At 35.5% G+C, this 24,385-nt stretch overlaps 2 protein-coding genes across 5 annotated transcripts in view; one reads left to right on the top strand and one right to left on the bottom strand.

The window, feature by feature from the left end:
- ANGPT2 (angiopoietin 2) overlaps positions 1–19,289 on the top strand; it is a 46,330-nt gene extending 27,041 nt beyond the window's left edge. For 2 of the 4 annotated variants that reach the window (XM_072332987.1, XM_072332985.1), the window contains 6 exons: positions 2,561–2,793; positions 5,242–5,372; positions 12,102–12,203; positions 12,678–12,844; positions 16,506–16,636; positions 18,022–19,289. In XM_072332987.1, the coding sequence (XP_072189088.1) occupies positions 2,561–2,793; positions 5,242–5,372; positions 12,102–12,203; positions 12,678–12,844; positions 16,506–16,636; positions 18,022–18,182 (925 nt within the window). In that variant the 3' untranslated portion in view covers positions 18,183–19,289. The remainder of the gene's footprint in view (positions 1–2,560; positions 2,794–5,241; positions 5,373–12,101; positions 12,204–12,677; positions 12,845–16,505; positions 16,637–18,021) is intronic. The other 2 variants (XM_072332986.1, XM_072332984.1) reach the window with 1 other exon arrangement.
- The window catches only part of MCPH1 (microcephalin 1), a 118,220-nt gene that overhangs the window by 59,961 nt on the left and 33,874 nt on the right, over positions 1–24,385 (bottom strand). Inside the window, exon 12 of the mRNA XM_072332983.1 lies at positions 22,198–22,275. Coding sequence (XP_072189084.1) covers positions 22,198–22,275 — 78 coding nt within the window. The remainder of the gene's footprint in view (positions 1–22,197; positions 22,276–24,385) is intronic.

Below are 24,385 nucleotides of genomic sequence, written 5' to 3'. Positions count from 1 at the left end.
TGTTGTGTTGTTGTTTTTTTTTTTTTAAAAAAAACCTCAATGTAGAATTTTTTATTTTTTACTGAAATTTTGACAATTTTCAAATTTCTTGTATAAGAAATTGTGAAGTGCTGACTAAATTTGTCAATTCTCATTTCTCAGGTAAACTCTAATTTTTCTACTACTCTTCTATACAGCTGCATCAGCTTTCTGTTATGGGGGGAACATTAACTTTAGTACATTTACTTGTTTCTGTTACAATTCTACTTTTATGCAAAGTACTTGAAGAGAAAATCTGTGTTTATGTTCCATAGGGTGGAAAAAATTGCATGTTTCATTAAATGACAACTCTTATCAGAGTTCAAGAATTTTCCTTAGAAGTGAAAGCCTAATTTTTGACAACTGAAGCTGATCAGAAATACTTGTACTAAGACAAGAGCACTGGTGATTATCCTCACCAAGCCAAGCAGATGAATTTTCAATCATATCAATTCTCTGAGTTGGTTTACTTCCTGGCCTCAAACACCTCTGCTGTGCAAAGAGGAATGAAGAGAAAAACAGATTGTAGCAGCCCTAATATTTCATTAGTTTATTACCAGGGAAATACTTTCTAAAGGTTTGCCACATTATACAAGCTTTCCATGTTGTCCCTAGTGTCCATTAGAAACTGTATTGTACACTGATTCTGTGACAATAATATATGATATTATATATATATATAGATAAAATATGTATTATATATTATTATACATATATACAAATATTTGCATTATTCTTTTTATGAATACAAACAATTTATTTCCATGATTTGTCTCTTACTGGCATACAGTAGTAGCAGTGGACTCCTCTGGGAGAAAGAGAATTCAGTTTTACTTAGTTAAATACATTTAACCAGAAATGTGAAAGAAGATACATTTTTCAGATACCAGAAAAGCCAGGAAACAAAGCCTGAGACCTGTCTTATTACTGGGCTTTTCACAGAAGCGCCCTTCACTCAGCTACGCTCATGATAAAGGTCACACACTATGTAAGGCCTAGAAAATCACACAGGTCTATTATCCTTGTGTTCTTTTTATATACCGTTCTTCATTACCTGAAGTACTTTCTGCGAGGAACTTAAGATTACAAACTTTCAGTATTTCAGTTTTAGTCAGTTCATACTCTTTAGACATAACCAGATGATGTTATTAGTTAAGGAATCTGACTCAACCACATCTAACATTTTATTTCCATTAAGCACACAGGTATCTAACATTGAATCAGGTCACAGTCACAGTCTTTTGTTGATCTCCTGAGAAAAGTCAACTACTACTCATATGCAAGTTCCAAACTACTGATTGTTCTGAAATTCAGACCAGTATCCAACTACTGCTTTTATCCATTTTAGTACTCAGCTGTTGTCCAAAGGTTTATGCCTCTTTATTTGGCTAGGTTTGAATATCATATCACCAGGGTCTTATTTTACTTTTGTCAATAAACAATTTAGAGTGAGATGTAAAAAAGAAGCAACAGTATGTTTTTTCCCTTCAAAGTCAATGTTTTTCAATGAGAACCACATGCACAAAAATGTAAAAGACAAAAAAAAAAAAACAAAAAAAAACACAGGAGATGTCTTGAAGTTCTGGTTCACAACTTCATTTGTATAAGCTCCATAAAGGTTTTATCTATCTACTTAATAACAGCAGGCATCCTTGTCTAATATAAAGTAAATACTTTATATTAAAATCCGAATGGTTTTTGTGTTGAACTCAGTAGATTTTAGATTACCTTTATGAACTCCATGTAAACACAAAATCATTATTTCTCACCTAACAAAAGTCGATCTGACATTTGAGCTCATCTGCTTGAAACATAATTAAAAGGTTCAGAAGTTTTTTCAATAACAGTAATGCTTATTAGGCAAACTTCACTCTTCTGGCTGTGCATCTTTTAATGTTAGCTCTGTCTGCCCCAGAACTAGTGCAATGACTCTCCACCTCATCATCCAATCAAGCCAGCTCTCCATGCTGGAGATGGATAAAGAACTATTTGCCTTTTTCCAGGTCTTATCACTATAACATATATTATGTATGTTACATATTGTAAATAACATATATTGTCAAACATTTTAAATTAATTTATAATTACATAATTTATTTAATGTTTATATAAATATAATTACTATAATATGTATTTGAAAAGCTTAAAGGTTCATTTTAAAATTATTTTCATCTTTTAGTAAGATAAAAAAGTGAGTCCTTCACTATTATGCCTAATCTCTAAGAGAATGGTGTTCAAGACACTTCATTGTCACTAGCAACAGTTACTTTGGATCTACAATCATTTTATACCAATTCTTTGTGTACTACTAGAACTACCATCCATTTTTCAGGACTAAATAATGTGTTTCATTTCCTAATGTTGAATTAAGACCCAACTGATACACTTCAAAAGCTTATGATACAACTGTATTAGTTAATATTTTTTTATTTATGTACTAATTAGTTCTATAATAAATTAAAGCGTACTTGCAACAGGTTTAATACTTTTTACATCAGCTCAGAATTGTTTCCTAAGGTCCTAATTGTAATCTTTTATTTAGCTTTTTAGAAAAAAGAGTTCTGGAAATGGAAGACAAGCACACACTTCAGCTGAAGTCAATAAAAGATGAAAAAGATCAGCTTCAAGTCCTAGTAGCCAGACAGAATTCCATCATAGAAGAACTAGAAAAGCAGTTAGTTACAGCTACGGTAAACAACTCCGTTCTGCAAAAACAGCAACATGATTTGATGGAAACTGTTCATAACTTACTTACTATGATATCTACACCAAACTGTAAGTGAAAGCACACAGACATCAATTTGAGTGTCCTTCTCTAGCTTGTGTACAATACAAACTCAGCTTAATGACCAGTTTTTCCATTCTTCTGTTTCTCAAAAACTGTACTTTTTTTGCCTTATATTCTGCATCTGAGTTAACTGACTTATTTTTCTGGGAAAAAAACCCAACAACAACAAAAATCATTTACATGGTTTGTTTTCATTATCATATCATAGTATCATAGTATCATAGTATTGTGCGAGTTGGAAGGGACCTTAGAGATCATCGAGTCCAACTCCCGGGATTCGAGCCCTCTAGTGTAGCAGAGCGGCAGTTTTACCACTTGCGCCACAAGGGGGATTCGAACCCGGGCCCTCTGGTGTTGCAAGCGGCAGTTCTAACACCATGCGCCACAGGTCATCTTCTGTGATTTATACCCTTATGCCTACTCAGCTCTCCAGTAGTTCAGCAACAACAGCAACTCCAGATATAATTCATCTCATACAGCAGTGACTTTCCCTTGACCACATACCTAGGCTAGAACGCATGATACAGGCTTGTAGCTTTTATTCCTGGCTTACAAATACTGGTTTTGCCACCTCTCACTGTTCAATCTGCATAGAATTGATCAAAGAATGGACAATTTATAATTGCTGCTAAAGGCAAAATAATTGGCACTGGTGCAGTTATTAGCACCTATGTACACCTCAGACCACAGAAACAACCAGCCCTGAGTAGTGAACCTCCAGACTTAGAGCGAAGCTCCCATACTCATCCTAAAAAATCACTCAGCATAACAAATTTTATAGGCAATAACCCCTCTCCTCATATGCTTGGCAGTCCTACAGCAAAGCATAGGTTCCACATTTATGCACTTTCACAGCCTCCATTAAAAACCACAAAATCTATGGTTTGTGAAAGTTATGATAAATGTTAAACATAAGAACAAATTTCTTATCTTGAACTTAACATGTCCAATATGGAACTCTGACAAATGTAGAAGTTAGAGATGTGCTATATAAAAGAGTAATGAGTCAATGAATCTGTTATGCTTGCCTATAAAGCTATCTGGACCAGAAATCCACAAGCCACCTCTAAAAAAAAGGGAATTTAAAATTAAATACCAGGAAATTTCTTAATTACTTATTGCAACTTAAAAGACTATTAATGGACTATGCTGCATTACTCTGGATCTCTGGTACTCTGGATCAAAAAAGGAAACAGGTGTTTGAAAGTACTCCTTTTAAAAAGTAAAGTCCTTTAAGTCCTCACTTTAAAAAGTCTTTAGTAATATGATGTTGTAGGTTTTCCTAGACAAAGTGAAATCCCAACTTTTTTTTTTTTTCCTTTTCCATATGTGTGTGTTAATAACTGGCGCTATTCCCTTAAATACCCTTAGCAAAGCTGTACATGTTATCCGCTGATGTTATCTGCTGTGCTAGTGCACAAATAAGTAAACAAGTCAAAGTCATGTTGGCTACACCACCATTAAAGCCGGAGTGGAAAAAATAATGAATGTTTGCCAAAAAGACAAAATGAGCAGGGAAAGCTTCTAAGACAGTTTACAAACAATGGAGTGTGGAAAAGCAATTAAAACACTGAATGTGTTATTTTTGTATTTAAGGCAAAGCATGAAAACAGGTAAATGATGAATAAGTGAGCCAAAGAGAACATAATATTAAGCCACTATAATACATGCACGTACTTATATAGCAGCTAGAGCTTTATACTAACTGGCTGTGTTTGTTAGATTAAAATGGAAAATACACAAAACCAAGCTCTGAAGGGTCAAATATGAAATATCAGTCAGCAGGCTAAATGTCAGGAAATTCCAACCTTCATAGTTAATAAAGAGCTGAACAAAAAGATGCTCTGTAAAACAAGACGGCTTAGTGATATTAAAATATATCTGTTACAGAAATAAATTCCAGAAGGGATGTTTCAGGAGTGGGTTGGCCTGAAGTGCCAAGCTTCAGTTTGGTAGAAAGTCATTTCTGCTCAACAAGGGGCAAAAGCCTAGCTAAAACTGGAGTAGTTCCTCCACTCAGTCAGCTGTATTATAGAAGATTTAATAATTCCTACAACAGATTTCACTGTTTTGGCATACTATCCACATATCAATATAATCAGTTGCTACTTAGATGTATTTGTAATAGTAGTTAATGCAAGTGGTAGTTGCAAATGCAAAGGTAATGGAAGCTGGAAATGCTAAACTGAAGGAGATATTATAACCTAAGTTTTTTTATTCAGCATGTTAGTAAGTGTTATCACTTTTCAATGTATCAAGCAGTGATGCTTGTTCTTGGAATAAAATCTCCTAGTAATATAATGTAAATCACAATTAGTAACTTAATCTGTCATTTCTTTCAGGACCAGGCATATGTTTGGAACTGCAAAGCTATAAACTGACTACATGACTGACCATCAGTAAATTTTAATTATCTCTCTTTATTGCATTTTTAGCAGCTAAGAACAACTTCATAGCTAAAGAAGAGCAAATCAGCTTCAAAGACTGTGCTGAAGCTTTCAAATCTGGACTCACAACAAGTGGCATCTACACCTTAACATTTCCTAACAGTGCACAGGAAAAGAAGGTAGGATGCCTAAAATACACAGTATGTGTTGAAAAGTTATTTGATCTAGTAAACATGCTAGTTTAAGGGTTAATTAATAGTTAACTTCTTATTTAGCTTTTTTTTTTTTTTTTTCATGTAGGCAGTTACTGACATGGATTGCTAGTATCTGAAAGGAAGTTGAAAGCACTTAAGGTTATCAAACCTCCAGCTCCAACACAATTGCCCTATATGCCCAATGGCATAGATAACAATGGCAGCCTGAAATGCATGAATGCCCTCAAATAAAATAGGCCTTTTTCTTGGAAAATATTCCTGTCCCATGACCAGGGGACAAACCGACATATGTCAGCTATTAGTACTTTACAGACATGATGACCACTGACTATACTTTAACAGCTAGTTTATTGTTCGATGTTAGAAGAATGCAGCTTTCCATGAGATGTCACAGTGAGCTAGTTCTTCCTCTGCAGCTTCTCAAGCTGAAGATCACAACACCCTCAAAAAAGAAAAGTCAGAGCTAGCATTTAAGGCAGCCAGGTGGGCCAACATTCTCCTGTTTCCTTTAATTTCTTCACACGGTCAATGTCCTTCAAGTAGCAAAAGGAGTTAAAATCAGACTTCAGAAAAAAGGGACATGGAAGATCTCTCAGGGGTGTGAATTCATGTAAGCAATCTACTAGTACTAAACCCACGTGTGATATCCAGTTTAGATCAGCATAAATAACAAAAGGTGATAAAGAAATTTCCTTGAAACTACTACTTCTAAGCTAAATAGCTTAACTAAAAGGTAAGACTTCACAGTGGTTTTACTGTAGCTCAATATTTTTAAAAAAACAATAAAAAGTGTAAAAAAAGTGAAGGAACATTTGGGAAAGCAAGTGGTAAAACCGTAGTAGTAAATAATTGGTTAAAAAGATTTCATCTAGCCTAAGCCAGACATTGTGATCTTTACCCTTCAAAGTTCTCAACTAAAGGAAATAAGACATTTGTTTGGGTAAGATCCATAAAATACAACACACAAAAACTACAATTTCTCTAGATAACATCTAGAGAAATAATGGTATCTGCAAGTTTGTATCTGCAGAAAAACAGACCGTTTTTCCTTTGGAATAACTTCATATATATTTGATACACCTGCTTCACAAGAAAACTAGTTACATAAGATGAAATAAAGTGTAGTATTATGCATGAAGCAAAAGGATATTTAAATAGCATCTACAAGCACAACTCTTAAGTGCAAGTTACTGCATCTCTGAAGGATTAGATTGCAGTGGTCTTTCCTAGACATCTCGGGACAAGCTACATTCCTTGAATCTCCTAATACTCAAGTGCTAACCTTTGGTTCTAATTTTATTCTCAAATACAAAGAACATCAGTATTTTCTAAAAACGGCCACAAGTGCATACCGTATTACAGAATGGTAATTTCTGAGTATCAGAAACTCTGTGTTTGCAAAGTCACAAACTTTTAGTCAATTTATATTATCTGAGAACTTAAAGTGACTCAAATTTCTACAAAACTAAGACCTAAAGTACTGCATTCCCAAACCGATTTTCTAGGCTGTAAAGCACCGAATGCTTTACCTTTGAACATGAAGGCCTGAAACACTTAGCCAAAAAAACAAAACAAAACAAAACAAAACAAAACAAAACAAACCACCTGCAACATTTTGACAGCAGTGATTCACGAGGCTAAAATAAACCAGTTTCAACACACTAATTTAATTAAATTTAAGTAAACCTTAAAATAATTTTCATCTTATTCTGCTTACTTACAATAAAATAGAAATGACAAGCAAAAAAGTTTGACTTACTATACAAAAAGAGAAATAAGAAACTAAAAGGTTTTGAACTGATACAGGCTTTTTTTTTGCTAAGTATTATTATTATTATTATTTTAATATACAAATACAAATTCATAAGAGGAGTTGTCACAGGGAAGTGAAGGTTTAGGGATAATCAACACATTATACCATTTTCAACTGTTTATAGCCACTCAGACCAGGAAACAGAATGACCTTTTTCATTTGCCAAAAGTGCTGCTCTGCTGTTTATGTTTTCATCTTTTCCTCTTGTAACACCTTCTGACCTCTCAACAAGCTTATAAACAACTTCTGTGTAATCTGTGTAACTGATCCCACTTCACTCGTTTGTCTCCCATCATAATAAAAAACTAAAGTATCGCACATGAGCTAAGAGGAAGACAATTATTTCATTCCATTAATATTTTCAAACTTTCCTGTTCTGCGTCAGGACAAAAGCTAAGTCCTTTTAAAAACACAGAGGAAAAACAGCAAGAAACTGCTGACATAAGGAAAAACAGCAGAAGCAAATGCATGAAAAGTCAATAGCTTCATGTTTACAGCAGTAACTTGAGCCACTTAACCTCTTGATCATAGACAGAACAGTTGAGCCTGGATGACTCCCTTATGTTAGGCTTAACCACTACCATGACCATTACCAACATAGTGCCCCAAATCTTCAAAACAGTGGCAGAGCTGTTCCCCATTCCCACCACCACTGAGAAGGGCTTTTGTTGCAGAACGCATACATTTCCAATAAGCCATTTTCTTTAAACAAAATTTAATTGCAGAAGTTGATATACACAAGCCTGAATTTACCAGCAAAAATATTTTTGCATTATTTTTAAAATAAGTGATCATACAGATTACTAGGTTAGTTATCTCCAGAAGGAGCTCCATTCCATGGAAGTTAGATCAAAAGCACAAATAAAGAGATTCAAACCCCAAGCACTAAAAAAGGCATATGTACAATTTCTCCAATATAGCAGAGTGTGGGGGTTTGATAAGGTGTTTTTTTTCTCTGAGTTTTTGAAGTCTGGTCACCTCACTTTTCAGCTGATAATTGGTATTAGGATAAATTACACAATAAACCAGACAGGTAGCTATTTATATTTATTTTTTCCCCACAACAATGAAAACAAGGTTGCGATTCTTATCTAGTCGTATCTCTAGGAAATGAAGCAGAATACAAAATCATTGAGCATCATGACCAAAAAGCTATTTATGAGCATCACAACTCAAAAACATTCTGACAACAGCCAGAAGTGACGCAAAGTGAAACTTCACAGATGTGACATCCACAGCTGCTCTGGTATAAAAACTGTAGTGGTCTCACCACTCAGAGACTGGATCTGATAACACTTACATATTTGGAATAGGAACTACCTTTGTTTATATGCGTCTTATAGTATTTAAAAATAAAATATAGCACTGATCCTCTGATGAAGGTGAAAAGCAATTGTTTTTAGCTCTCACGGAATCATAGAAAGGATGGGGTTGAAAGGAACCTCAAAAATCCTCTAGTTACAACCTGTGTGTTGCAGGTAGGGTTTCCAACTACTAGATCAGGCACTAGACCAGGTTGTACAGGACTGCATCCAATCTGTATTGAATACCTCCATGGTTGGGGCAACTATAATCTCTCTGGGCAGCCTGTTCCAGCACCTCACCACTCTCTCAGTGAAAAAAAATCCCAATATCTAGTTTATGTCACAACTCTTTTATTCAAAACGGTTCCCCCGCTCATCCTATCACTGTTTACTTGTGTAGAAATTTGATTTATCTCCTGCTTACAAGAGCTCTTTAATTTCTGAAAGGCTGATATCAGGTCTCCCCTGAGCCTTGTCAAGTTTGAACAAGCCCAGTTCCCCCAGCTTCTCTTCATAGGAAGAGTGCTCCAGTCCTCTAATCATTTTCATCATCTGCTTTTGGACTTGTTCCAAAAGCTCCACATCTTTCTTGAGTTGTGGCCCCCTACCTTCATGCAGTACTCCAGATGGGGCCTCACAAGGGTAGAGGGGGACAATCATCTCTCTCACCCTGTTGACCACCTCTCTTTTGATGCAGCCCAGTATGCAGTTGGCCTTCTGGGCTTCATGCCCACACTGCTGGTTCATGTTAAGTTTTTCATCTCCCAGGACTCCTAAGACCTCCTTGGCAGGGCTGCTCTCAAATAGTGCTTCCCCTACTCTGTACACATATCTAGGAGTGCCCCAACTCAAATGCACTTGGTCTTGTTAAACTTCTTTAGATTATTGTGTGCCCAATTTTCAACATGAATACTTCTGGATGACATCCCTCCCTTCTGTTGTGTCAACTGTACCACTCAGCTTGGTGTTATCAGCAAACTTGCTGAGGATACTCTCAATCCCACTTTCTGTGGAACTGATAAAGCTGTAGAAGAGCACTGGTCCCAAGATGGACACCTGGGCAATACCACTCATCACTGGCCTTCACCTGGAAACAGAGCCATTAACAAGAGCCCTCTGGCTGTGACCATTCAACCAATTTTGTATTCACCTTAAAAATCTCTCCAATTTAGTGATGAGGATGTGGTGTGGGCTCATGTCAAAGGCCTTGCAGAAGTCCAGATAGATTACATCAGTTGCCCTTTTTTTTCACTTAAACTGCCAGTTCATCACTGAAGGCCAACTTTCACAGTGCTTCAACTGCTAGAACTGCAAGTACTGAAGCAGTACAAAAGATAAACTATATATATGTACCCTGCCAATTTGTTGTAATTTGAGATGCTAATCTCTTTATTCATTTTGGCAACTGTTTGAAGACTCCTGCTGCCTGCCTAATCTTGGCATCTATTTTTACTAGTTCTATTAAATGTTACATTTCTTCCTTTAGAATATAAAACCTAGGCTAGGAAGAAAGGTCAGAAGAGCTGTATTTTAGAAATGACAAAGAAAGCCTCCAATGTGTATCATTTTACTGAAAAATGAATTTTAATTTTAGTACAAATAAATACTTCCTCTTCCTAGATCTCTCACACAGATCATTAAGAATTTATTCCATCCACTGAATTACACAACGTTTTATTTTTGTTTTAAACTAAGCAAATCTTTTCCTTAATCTTCATTGTGCCAAATAGGCTATTCTCCATCCTTTATAATACTTACAAATATATAAAGTTATAGAATACCGGTCAAGTCTGTAAGCAAAATGTTTCATATTATTACACTCCCAACTGGCATCTTTTGGAACCACTTGCAGATGAATGTGGAAGAAATATATGATTAATTTTACCTACAATTCATGCCATTATTATTGATGAGAAATTCTACTCTTCTTAAGTTTTCTATATTGTACTGCAGTTCCCACTAAAATTGCTTTCCACTTTTAGAAAAAAAATTACCACCACTAGCACGGTATTTATCACAAAGAGCACACAGTGCCTATAAAAGTCAACTATCTTGCCATCCACATACAAAATATTCCTTTTAGAGCCAGTACCCATTTTAAGACATCCAGTTTGAGAATATTGCAGTCACATTGGAACTAAAATATTTTGCTATTTTAAGGCATTATATCATTATCTCACAGCCTCCGGTGACAATCAGTTTTTATACATACATTATTAGCTTTTTAAAAACAGATTTATCACTATTATATCTAATCTTTAGAATTTTATCTCTCCTTTTAAAGGCAATTTTTATTTTTACTAAGTTAAATTTCTATGCTAATACCAAACCATTACCAGTCATTAAATTAGTGACAAAAAGTTCATATATAAGAAATTGCATGCAGCAGTACAAATAAAATTTTCTGCTTTTGGTTAAATTTCATTCACATGACATACTTTAACCACTAGTTCTTGATCCAGCTCACTTTCTTCCCTCTTTTATCTTTATGAGAATTTGCTCAATTCTTTGATGATGAACAGAGGCTATATACAGCTTCAACATACAGCACCTACTTTGGATTTCCTACACATTGCAACTTGTTGAAAAACTAATATGCTTAATATAAGCAGCTCTGAGAGCTTGCTTTCCCTTCAAAAACTCTTTTGGCACATCTACCAGTTCATAGAATGGTTTGAGTTGGAAGGGACCTTTAAGATCATGTAGTTCCAACCTCCTTGCAATAGGCAGGGACACTTCCCACTAAAACCAGGTTGCTCAGAGCTCCATCCAACCCAGCCCTGTATCACAGAATCACCAAGGTTGGAAAACACCTACAAGATCATCCAGTCCAACCATACACCCAACACCAATAGCTCTCACTAAACCACTTCCCTCAGCACAAGGTCCAAACGTTCCTTGAACACCTCCAGGGTCGATTACTCCACCACCTCCCTGGGCAGCCCATTCCACTGCCTGACCACTCTTTCAGAGAAGTAGTATTTCCTAACGTCCAGCCTGAACCTCCCCTGACACAGCTTGAAGCCATTCCCTCTAGTCCTATCACCAGTTACATGAGAGAAGAGGCAGATCCCCAGCTCACAACAACCTCCCTTCAGGTAATTATAGAGGGCAACAAGGTCTCCCCTGAGCCTCCTCTTCTCCAGACTGAACAATCCCAGCTCTCTCAGCCGCTCCCTATAAGGCCTGTGCTCCAGACCCCTCAATGCTTCCAGGGAGGGGGTATGCACAACCTGTTCCAGTGTCTCACCATTAGCACTAATAAGAACAACTCTAGTGGAAGAGGATGGGAAAGACATATAGCTTCAGTGCAACTCAGTCATAATTTAAGGGCATGCATAGGTACACAGTGACAATCAGCAGTAATCATTTTGGTAGGAAGATTGTTTTGGATACCAGAAATGATTTCAATGAGAATTATAAAAACAAGCACTCTTAGCTTAATATGTTAATGTGTATTAACACATAGCACACTTTAAAACTGTCCAGGATGGAGAACCATGTAAAGCATAAGCTCTCTGTTTTCATTTTCACTTGAGTACATGAACTTACACTGTTACGTAATTACTTTGGTAGGCCTACTGTGACATGGAAAGCAGTGGAGGAGGTTGGACAGTTCTTCAGAGACGTGAAGATGGCAGTGTGGATTTTCACCGGACATGGAAAGAGTACAAGATAGTAAGCAATGTTTTTGGAGGCATTAATACTGGATATTATAATCTGAAATTTGTCATGGTAAAGTAATACAAATAGCATCCTTAGAACGTAAGCAGGTTATGAAAGTAGTCTTTATCCTTAGATGTTCATTTTGAAAGTATCAGAGTAGTAAGTCTGCTTTGACAATTTATACAAGAGCGATGTTTGTTTTTAAAGAGAAACTTCATTTTTCCTTCATCAACTATTCTGTTATACATCTATATTTTTGAGTTACCTATATTTGTGTTTCCACTGGCAACTTGCCCCAAGTCTATTAAGTAATACTAATTCATTATTTTAGATAAAGATCATCAACCTTCACAGATCCAGTAAAATTATGAGTTAGCTGACTGAAAACCAATGAAGTTACAAATCGATTGAGGGATCTCTTTGAACTCAAAGGAGAAAAAACAAGTTGCCTATTTAAGTAACTCTGTTTCATGTGTTGAATTACAGGGATTTGGTGATCCTGCTGGGGAGTACTGGCTAGGAAATGAGTTTGTTTCTCAACTGACTAATCAGAAGCGCTACGTTCTTAAAATAATCCTGAAAGACTGGGAAGGAAATGAAGCGTATACTTTGTATGACCAATTCTATCTAGCAAATGAAGAACAAAAATACAGGTAAGCAAAGAAAATTGAACTGAATTAAAGAAGTGAACTAATTATGATTTTAAGCTGCGTATACGCATTACATGCTTGTTATATTTTAACCTGTTCCCTATAACATTGAAGAAAATATTTTATTTCAAAGGAAACAATGCACATTTACTAGCACACACTGGTTGAATGTAAAACAGATAAATGAAGATGAATAGATGGTATAGTATAATATCAGATATACCAATCCAGCAGATGGTTGTGCCCAATTTTCAAGAAGTAAGAACGCATCTGCAGTTGCAGAGAAATGGGCTAGAAAAAAAGAGATCCTGTGTCCATCTTCTGCTCTGGACATGAAGATCCATCCAAGTATATTCTTAACAGAGGATCATAATAGCTGATAACCCTTGAAGTTCAGCAGTAGTTTCATTCAGTAGTAATCTCATTCCCTATAAAACTGTCATTTAAATAAGCAATTTTTATTTCACATTTTGTTTATACTCCCATTTCACTTCAAAATGTAAAACTTCACATTTTTATTTTTGTTTTCATACCTGTTGGGTTAGAAATGAAACATTATCAAACAATTATACAATTAAAATAGTATCAGTCACAACTGAAATATATGGGCAACTCATATTTCATTCTGCAGGCTCTCTGTCAAAGCAGTACATATGGTATGATAACATGCAGGAGAAATAGAGTGTACAGAATAACTGATAATTTCCTACTGCATGGTCCAGGAAATGTTTCTTCATAAGAACCTTGCAGATTCACAAAGCTGGATAGAGAAAAATAGCTATTTTTAGCTACATTTCTCCAAGATCTCTTAACATCTAGTTTATGTAAACAAAGTCTATCTGACACCCAAGAGAACTGAAGCTGTTACTTCAACACAAGTCTTCCATGCAAAGCAATCTAAAACCATCAGTCTCTCCATCCCTCTGAATATAAGGTCTTAATGCCTTAGCAGTACACAGCTGTCTCATCTCCAAAGCAAATGTTTTTTCATCTGGGAACAGTTAGAATCAACAGCAGAGACTTTTTTTTTTTTTTTAAGTAATGTATTAAAATACTTAGAAAGACAATTTTTGTGAAATAGGTCATTGCCCTTGTCCAGTTACATTACTAAAAAACAACCACTGAAAACTAATATGATGATCAGTAAATACATCCTTTGTTTTAAAATGCAATGAAACATGGAATGCATCATAGATGCAGTGGTTTAAAGAATAGGTTAACGAATAAAAAAAAGGAAGAAAGCATTCAAAGGCAACTTTCATTCCATTAAAAACATTAAAACATCTGAATGCTGGAAGATTGTGAGATGGTTCATAAAATTAGAATTTCATAGAACCATAGAAGAATTGAATTCAGAACCTGTTTTGAGGCCAACTATTTCATATCAGACTAGGTTGCTCAAGGATTTATTGACATGGGCCTTCATAACCTCTAAAAATGGAGGCTACATAGCCTGTTCCATTGCTCACCTATGCTCATGGTAAAAACAGTTTTCCTGACATCTAGTCAGAATCCCTCCTTTCAGTTTACATTCATTGACTAAAATCTCCTGTTTTACTAAGCCATATTTTTAAAAACCACTGTGATGAATAAATGTTTGCTTGCATTAGACTTCAAATTATATTTGCAATTCAGGCCTAGGCTCATGCTTTCTGCTCAGAACATTTAGCAATATCTTCGAAACTGGCTTTTACTGGGATCAGTGTTTGAATATAAAGCTTTAAACTCACCTTTAGAAAAAAACAGGGTATTTGAGATTTTAGAGAAAGGCTGTAATGAGCTAATCTTTGGAAATTCATTTGCTCTTAATATTTTTACACAGAGAATATAAAATGGGTTAAAACATTCTGTTAAACTACCAAAAACAACATCTATCATAAGCAGAGAATGATATGCCTATCTGAGGAGAAGCTGGTTCTTATACATAGAGTAGAGTAAATCTGAGAATGGTAAGCTATTTGATGCAGAAATGCAATCAGCGAAGAACTAATATGGGGGCAGAAGGTTCAAGTGCACTCAGTTCAACAAACACAACACACAATTTCATAATATGGTCACAGCTTTGTAATTGCCTCCCGTCTTCAGCACTCTAGTTTCTCTACCCCTGGTGAGTGCATCTCTATCTGCATAAGCAAATACAAGTAGGGTATTGAGTGCACGCTAAGTAAGTTTGCAGATGACACCAAGTTGGGAGGTGGTGTTGATCTGCCTGAGGGTAAGGAGGCCCTCCAGAGGGATCTGGATAGGTGGAATTGCTGAGCTGAGGTTAATGGGATGAGGTTCAACAAGGCCAAGTGCTGGGTCCTACACTTTGGCCACAATAACCCCATGCAGCACTATAGGCTGGGGGCAGAGTGGCTGTATGACTGTGAAGAGGAAAGGGACCTGGGGGTCTTGGTCGATGCTCAGCTGAACATGAGCTGACAGTGTGCCCAGGTGGCAAAGAAGGCCAACAGCATCCTGGCCTGTATAAGAAATAGTGTGGCCAGCAGGAACAGAGAGGTGATCATGCCTCTCTACTCAGCTCTGGTGAGGTCACATCTTGAGTACTGTGTTCAGTTTTGGGCTCCTCACTACAAGAAAGATATCAAAGCCCTGGAACGTGTCCAGAGAAGGGCAACAAAACTTGTGAGGGGTCTGGAGTACAAGTCTTATGAGGAGCAGCTCAGAGAGCTGGGATTGTTTAGTCTGGAGAAGAGGAGGCTCAGGGGAGACCTCCTTGCACTCTACAACCTCCTGAAGGGAGGTTGTGATGAGGAGGAGCTTGGCCTCTTCTCCCAGGCAACAAACAGGACCTGAGGAAATGGCCACAAGTTGTATCAGTTGAGGTTTAGACTGGCCATAAGAAGGAACTTTTTCTCTCAGAGAGTGGTTAAGGCACTGGAATGGCTGCCCAGGGAGGTGGTGGAATTGCCATCCCTGGCAGTGTTTAAGAGGCGCCTAGATGAGGAGCTACGAGATTTGGTTTAGTGGTTTTCTGTAGGTATGGTAAAGGGAGAACAGTTGGACTTGATGATCTTGTAGGTCCTTTCCAACCTTGTGATTCTATGATTCTATGAAGTAGTAGGAACAAGCAGATACAGACAAGATACACTTAGATATAAGCAGATACAAACTTAACTTGACATGTAAGTGAAACAAACCGTTAAATACTCTTGAAGATACAACCTAATGAAACCTATGGAAGTTGTGAAAATAAAGAATAATTTGGAAAGTGGAAAATGAAAGATTTAGAAGATCCTAAAGCATCAGTTACTAGTCAGTATTTGAGAGTCCCGGAAATGTTCTTATCTCTCGTAACTGCAAAGTTGTAATGCTAGATTGACATATTGTGTTAAAAGGTTTTGTTAAACTTTCATACTAGATTTAAAAAATATACAGAATGCACTTAAAATATTAAGAAACACTAGGAAATTATAAACAACAACAAAAAAAGTATTCTTCTAATATGACATGAACAAAATATTCATCTCTACAAATGGAGGCTGTTCATCAAGATAATATGATGAGGATTTGCAATCATGAAAAAATGCTGTGAAACCATCAGCTAGAATGGAACTGAGCTATTTGAACATGATACATACTGCAAACTATTTCATCATTATCATTATTTTGTAGCTCACCTTCAATGCAGTATTTGTCTTTCCATTCTTCACTTCTACAGGATCCACCTTAAAGGACTTACTGGGACAGCAGGCAAAATAAGTAGTATAAGCCAACCAGGAAATGATTTTAGCACAAAGGATGCAGACAATGACAAATGTATTTGCAAATGTTCACAAATGCTAACAGGAGGTAGGAATGTTTTTTTGTTTCTCAGTTTTCCTATTTTTACTGGCACTGGAATTGTCTATGAGATAAATAGTGATAATTTTGTCTTAGTAAATTCTCATTATTGAAGAAGTCCAGAATTGATGGAAACACTACCACAGTGACTCGAAATGAAATATTTTGACAAGTATTATTATTCAACTAAGGTTGAAGTGAAATGAAAAGTAAAAATCGGGGGAGAAAGAAGTAAGCAGTCTCACAAGCTAGGGTACAAGAAAGGCTGTGATTGTGAAACTAAGAAGAGCAACATTCTTCCAAGGAATGATAACAGAGTCCCAAACATCAAAACAATTAAAGCACTTCAAAATTTGTTTTAAAGATTCAGATGGTCGCTGAAATGGCTCCTGATTCTTTAGGCACAAATCTCACTATTCTCTAACTATTCAAAGGAGAAGAAAACTCCCAAACTTGATGAATATACTGTACATGCTGCAGAAGGGTACAAGTATTTAATTATGTATTTCAGTGCAATTATCAAATGTCAGTACATGCATTTAAGGTAAACCATGTGAGATATATCTGAACTTTTGCAGTGATTGTTCATAAGCTATTGGAGTTTTCAATGAAGTTTTCACCTTTATCTACACAAGTCACTCTATAATTTGTCCATCTAGCCTTCCATGTTCTGTAATGTAAACAACTGCTTTTACTTCCTGTTATCTCTTAAGAAATGCTTTGTTTCCCTACAGCACAGAAAGTCTTTCAGTTTATTCAAAAAGATAATTGGACTGTTGCCCTGTAAAACAGAACACGCACATTATCGCCTTCGTAGCAGAAGTATAAAAATATTATCTTATTAATAAAAATAAATTTTCCTTATGACCAACTAAAAGGTCAGGACCATAAAGATGCAAAATAAGTTTGGGCTGCTTTTTCCTCCATTGCAAGTTTCTACACAGTTGTGTTGAACTGATCTGCACACAGAACCAAAAGAAATAACTGAATTAATCCTCTAAAAACAATTAAGAAAGGAATTTACGTCTGTGAAGGACAGGGATTTACCAAAGGGCAGATGAAAAGCAAAGAATACTCAATATCATTGCAGTTGGAGTAAAGTTCTGCCCTTGGATTGTCAATAATAGCTGACATCAGTAAGCTAGATTGAATACCTTCTCTTTTCAACTTTAAACTCCTAAGAATTACATTAATCTTTAAGAGTATGTAATTAATACCGTTCCTTACTGGGCTGGGAGTAAATCTTTTATATTAATACTTCAAAATCATGAGTTTGGATTTGTTTCTCATGTTGGGACAATAAATTGTTAAAATCTTCATGTACACTATTTTAAAAACTATTTGTGCTGACATTTTCATTCGCTGGTATTTATCTTTGTGTTCTGGTCTTGCAGGGTGGTGGTTTGATGCATGTGGTCCTTCTAACCTCAATGGAATGTATTATCCATTACGACAGAACAACAACAAGTTCAATGGTATTAAGTGGTACTACTGGAAAGGCTCAGGATACTCTCTCAAAGCCACGACTATGATGATTCGACCAGCAGATTTCTAAATGCATTTGCATTCTTATGTGAATTATGTATTGTATAGTCTTCGAAGACTTTACTTGCCAAGCATATAAACACATCTGCAACTTGTCTCATTTTCAAGCCCAGAAAACATGCACTAGTGTTCTGAAGAGATCAGCTTATTCCAGTCCTTGAACTGCAATAGTCTTGATCAGTTAAAGCTCGCATTATTCAATGAGACACAAAGTCTAAGGCATCAACCCAATACAACAGTGATTTGGCCAAATGACTGAATAAAAAGAATATCCAAGAAACTGTCAGACAACTGAAGGACTGTATTTTACTGATCATTTATATTATGTATGTGTTAGTAAATAACTGGAACTGTGAAAAAATATCTAAAATAGTTTTAGAGATACGCATTTTGCCTCATCACTGAACTTCAAACATTACTCGAATATAAAACTTACCTAGATCTAGAACTATTTATCTCTGAGTATGTTTGCTGTTTATGTACATAAAAATATATCATCCTGTAATTAGCTTAACATAGTACTTAATACGTTCTTTTCCCCATAGCCTCTTAAACAACTTCTTACACTTGTTCAGGGATTTTTTTCCAATAGTTTCTATTACTTTATTTAACAGAGGACTTTGCATTTAATCTTGGAAAACGCTGTGTAAAAAAAATCACCACTTTTTTTTCAGTTTGTGTTTATTGATCACTATCTTTAATTTACAAAAATCCCTGCAAGTTATATAGTCTGAGTTTCTTTACATTGTTCTGATGATTGCACTTTTTTATTTCCTTATCAACTATCTGTAAAATAACTGACCAGTATTTTATACATGGAAACAATAACATTAGCACCAGATGCCTGGTTGTCTATCACAATCAGTTATCACGTGGTACCATGGTCCATCTAAACATTTCATAAAAACAATCTAAAAACCATGTGGATGTTCTTTGATGCAATTCAGTTATGTTTGTGTCTTAGGAAACAGATTCCTACATTTGAAAAACAGGAAAAAAATCTGAAGGTTCCCTAAGAACTTACTGTTGTTTTGTGTCCCCTCCTCCCCCCCCACCTGAAGAAATAGGCCCTCAGTGTATGTCACAATGTGAATAAATTAATCTACTGGGTAGTGTTTGCTTTTTGTTTGTTTCTTTGTTTGTTTAACTACATTTCATACTGGAAGTCATTAAAACTGCTATCAGAGAACTCTACCACTTGCAACACACTACCTTTCTTCTTCATTGAAAATGTAAACCTGCACTACTAAGGAGTATCAGAGATACAAAAATACTTCTAATATTACCTCATGAACTGATTTTAAATAAATTTAATAAATGTAAATTGACAGTCATCATCTGAAGAGTTGTGCACAATAATCTCAACGTGTCTAAGATTACTATTTAAGTAATTTATTATTTCTCCTGGAAACTTATAGGAATATGCAGATGTCACACTAGAAAACACTTCACAAAATTAAAGACATTTCTTAGAAATTCATGAAAGTAAAGACCAATCTAGTAGGGAAGCTACAGCATATGACATACAGAAAAAGAGATGGCATTTTTCGACGTGGATCAGAAAAGGGGAAGGGGAGAACTTGCTGCTGTCTACAGCTACCTGACACACAGAAGACAGAGCCAGACCCCTTCTTGGAGGTGTGCTGTAGTGGAACAATGAATGAAGGTTGGAATTTGGGAAATTCTTCTCAGTTGGATTTCTATTTATTTGTTTAATACCACAAAGGTGAACCAGACAAGTCCTTGACTATCTTCATCTAATTAGATCTGCTTGGAACAGGGCATTGAACTAAACTTTGTGTTACTTCCTAATCTAGGATATCTTATGATTTCATAAAATTGAATAGAAAGAACGTGCTTCCTCCCTCACTGCATTTCATCAGGCAACTAAAGAAAACACTCCCAGTATTTATGACAGTAACTCAGCCCAATAGTCTAATAAATCTAACAAAATGTGATGGAATCTGGCACAGTATGCATGCTTCACCTGGCTAAGAAAAAAGATGCCAACTTCTGGTTATTAAAAGACATTGTTTCAGTAAGAAAACAGAAGCAACTGTATACTGCATGCTTAGTTTCAATTTGCTGGGGAGAAAGGTTCCTTCTGATGACTATTCCATGAAGATCATCGAAGATGCTGTGTTAGATCTTTAGCAGATCAATTTTTTAAAAGGAATTTTAATTATTTTTAAAATAGAATCATAGAATGGTTGAAAAGAACCGCAAAGATCGTATAGTTTCAACCCCCCTGCCATGGGCAGAGTTGCCAACCATTAGACCAGAGTAGTTTCTCATTAAAATGAATGTAAAATTTTAGAGTAAGTTTCACAGTGTTTTACAAGTTTTACATATTATCTAAATGAGATTCCATTGTTTAGAAATGCCAAAGTGAAAAGAGAGCATTTTAGAAGGAATACTATAGGAAGAAGATTGCAACCACTTCTTTGGACTTGGTACAAACAATTACAATACAACAGTAAAGTATAACCCCTTCTTTAATTCCTGCTTGTAATCAAATAAACAGTATATAAAAGTATATAAACAGTATAAAAGTAGCCCTTTCACTTTCCATATTGCTTCTTAAGAAGAAAAGAAATAATAAGAAAGGACACGTAAACTCCATTCATGCTGAAATGATAATCTTATCTTCAAATATAAGGTATCTATTACAGTTGGACTCCAGAATGACTCAAGAAAGGAATGATTGGAAAGGTGATGGAATTATGACTTTCAACACAAACTTTTTTTCCTCAACAGAAGCAGCCTGCAAACAAGCAACGCATACCTCCTTCAATTTTATCTCCTCACCATCTCTCCACCCTTCTCAGGTTCTGCATTGGGAATAAAAACTGTAAACAGAATCTAAAAACCGACACCAGCTGGAATCACTTCCAAAGAATGCCATGTAAGCTGTTACTGATAACATACTTAAGAGACAAGGTGGTCTGAGAAGAAACAGAAAACTCAAAGCAGCTTGGCCTGAAATAGTGTTGTGGTTTTTTTTGTACAAATGCAGAAGAAAAGAAAAGAACATGCTCATACATTCTTCACATTAAGCACTGCCATTCAAGTATTTGCTATATAGAAAATGACTTCTTTCCTTCAGGAAAATATACAAAATTGTAATAGACAATATATTTATTTGGGCTTATTTCAGGAAAACTATTACAGATTCCCTACACTTTGAGCTTAACTTCAGGAAATAAAGCCTTCATCTTGAACACATAAATTTACAAAAAAATATAGATAATAAAATTCAACCTCAATTAAATGCTCTTTCATCAAAGCCTGTTAGAAACTATGAGAAACAAGTAGCAGATAAGAAAATATTTGTCTGGCTGCAGAAGTGTAATAGAAAATGTGAAAACTTTTTGGCAGTGGTTAAAGCAACCAACTATTAACCTGCTAGAATATTTTAAATCCAAAATTAAATTACTGTTTAATCCATTACAACACGTGCAGATACAGTTCGATCTGCACAGATACACCACCAACAAAAACAGTTCCTCATTAGTTTGTTAACAAAGTGCCATGAGAATTAAAGACAGGACAAAAAACAACTTTGGAAGCCTGCAGTAATTTTACATCCCCAAAGCAATTTCTGGACTGAAAACATTGACACCATGACCTGAGACATTTTCTCATTAGCCGATAACATGCCTCTCCAGCATACATGTGAGGATAACAATCAAATAAGCCACAAGTTAAAGTGCATTTGTACTTAAGAAAGAAGCAAATTATTTAATTTTTGATTGGTGAATCAACATTTTGTATTTTTTTCGCAAACCAAAGGTTGCACAGAATTCTTCAGAAGTTAGTGGCTATACACACTTCAGAAAGTACTAGATCTAGAAAATAATTCCTTATGGCATTTTCTTTAAAAGTTTTTTTGTTTTTTGTTTTTGTTTTTTTTTTTTTAAAATATATATGTATGCCATTCTAGTTCACAAAACCTATGTACAGGGCAAATCATTTTTCAGAGAAACAAAAGAATGTTAACAAGTTTGAAGGTCAATTAAACTTACAGGAGCAGCTGGGAAGTTGGAAGAAAGTTCATATGGTTCCTCTGAGATCCAATGCCCAAATTCCAAAGAACACAGAATCTAAAATAATAAGAAGAACATCTATAATTTTTAGAAGAGCAAACCGTTTGAATTAAAGAAATTAAAACAGTGAAGTTATAATAGATAGCTACCTATTTTGTTTATCCGAGTAAAGTGATTATCTGTAAATCCAAGCAATCTCAAAGTATAAATAAATCAAATGATGAAAATGCCAGTCATGTTTTTATGTATAGCCACATTACACCTCAAAACCGTGCAAGGATATTTAGTGGAAGAGTCAATTTCTTGTGTGTTTTATAGCACATTAAAATAAAGGTTTGAAACTGGATGTCAAAAGGGAAGAAAGTCAACAATTCCCATTTCTCATTTATGTTCCCTTGATACAGTTGATTATTGAACATCATGGGGCTTCCCTATTGGTCTATTTCTCCAGCCTGTATTGGTTGTTCTGAATGGGCACAATCTTAGAGTATATCAGACACTCTTCCTTGTTTTGTATTATCTGCAAGTTTGCTGAGACTTCCCTCCATCCCATCATCTAGATCATAACTGAAGATGTTAAACTATACTGGACCCAATATCAACTCCTACAACTGACTGCAATCACACAACACATAAGCCAGCCTGAAAAGAAGAAAAGCTCTGACTCATTCTCTTTGGTAGCTTCCTCTGCCAGCTGTACATTCTAGACCACAAAAAAAAAAGGTTCCTACCAGAGCACAGTACTGACTGCCTGGAAAATACACCATCATTTGCATTTGAGTGAGCTCGAAATGCTGGTGACCCTTAAAGACTTGTGTTCCTAACACTCTGGATAAGTTTCAGACTTCTGTTCTTAATCAGGGCCATCACAAGATGTATAACATGAAAAATAGGAGAACAATAATCTATGCAGGGATGTTTTCTTTCATACCCTGGGACTCCTCATGTTTGTGTACTGAAAACTGAAACCACATTAAAATATTTCCTCTACCTGTCACAGAATCGTTTCTCTACTGATTTGATGAGCAAATAAGTATAGTATATGAACTGTTATCTCATTCTAAGTATCTTTTACCAGCCGCTTAAAATGGTTGTTTTCAATTTCTGAAATAGATTTTGTTTGTTTGTTTGGTAAAAACTTTTTTCTAGATCAACTTTTTGTTATGATTAAAAAAAAAAATAATTATAACTTTGGGTTGAAGCTGCTAAATTATAATTTCTAAAATCTTGCAAGGAGTGTTCAGTGACTACCCTTCCATTGTTAAGAGGGTTATCCTTACAGAAAAAGACAGAAGTTCCTACCATGGGAATGCCTTGATGTCATATAAATGGTATTTTCCTACTGATTTCTGGATAATATAAATTCTAGAGGGCATGCTGATGGAAATTTATTTCCCTCAGTGGCTTCTTCAGCATGAACTGATGCCACAAAGCTTCCCACATGTGCAAAAGACCAGTAAATTATTTGCAATTTGTTCCCTATAACACGATTCAGAAACCTTACCCTTTTACAGATACGTGAATTTCCCAATATCATTCCTGTAGTTACCATTTGGCAAGACTTAGTTACAAGTCTAAAAAACATCGCAACCCACCAGTGACAATCTATACATTCAACTTTAAAAACGTAACTGCCTAACACCCTACTGGTCCTACGGCAACAAGTTGTGTTACGTTAACAAGAAGTATACAAAAACCGAAAATATAGGGTATGTGGATTCTCACAAGAAAGTAAATCCCAGTGTTTAGGATCACTTTCCAATGCATAATAATTCTCCAGTCATTTCAAACAGATTAAGTCTATTTCTTACTGTTAGCACAGCCATGCACCATCAAATTGTTGCCATTATTTATCTTATAACAAACTGTATTTCATCAATAGGTGGAATTTCTCCCATGCTTGAGTCACAAATAACTGTAACTTTCCTTTTTTTTTTTTTTTTTTTTTTTTTAGTTTTTATTTTTAAATTAATTATCCTGGAATAAGATGCCATACAAATCCATACATTATCAGTTACCCATGAAAATATAAAATTTTATTTAAAAAAAAACACCACGTGCAATGGGATGTTTCACTTGGACAAAAGCTGGCATAATACATGTTATACTTTACAGTGTTTACAGCATTACAGCTCACAAAATGAGATTTTAAGCTAAACAGACTGAT

The sequence above is a fragment of the Excalfactoria chinensis genome, chromosome 3 (assembly GCF_039878825.1).
Source record: "Excalfactoria chinensis isolate bCotChi1 chromosome 3, bCotChi1.hap2, whole genome shotgun sequence".
Lineage (NCBI taxonomy): Eukaryota > Metazoa > Chordata > Aves > Galliformes > Phasianidae > Excalfactoria > Excalfactoria chinensis.
This window is presented reverse-complemented; position numbering and strand designations above follow the sequence as displayed.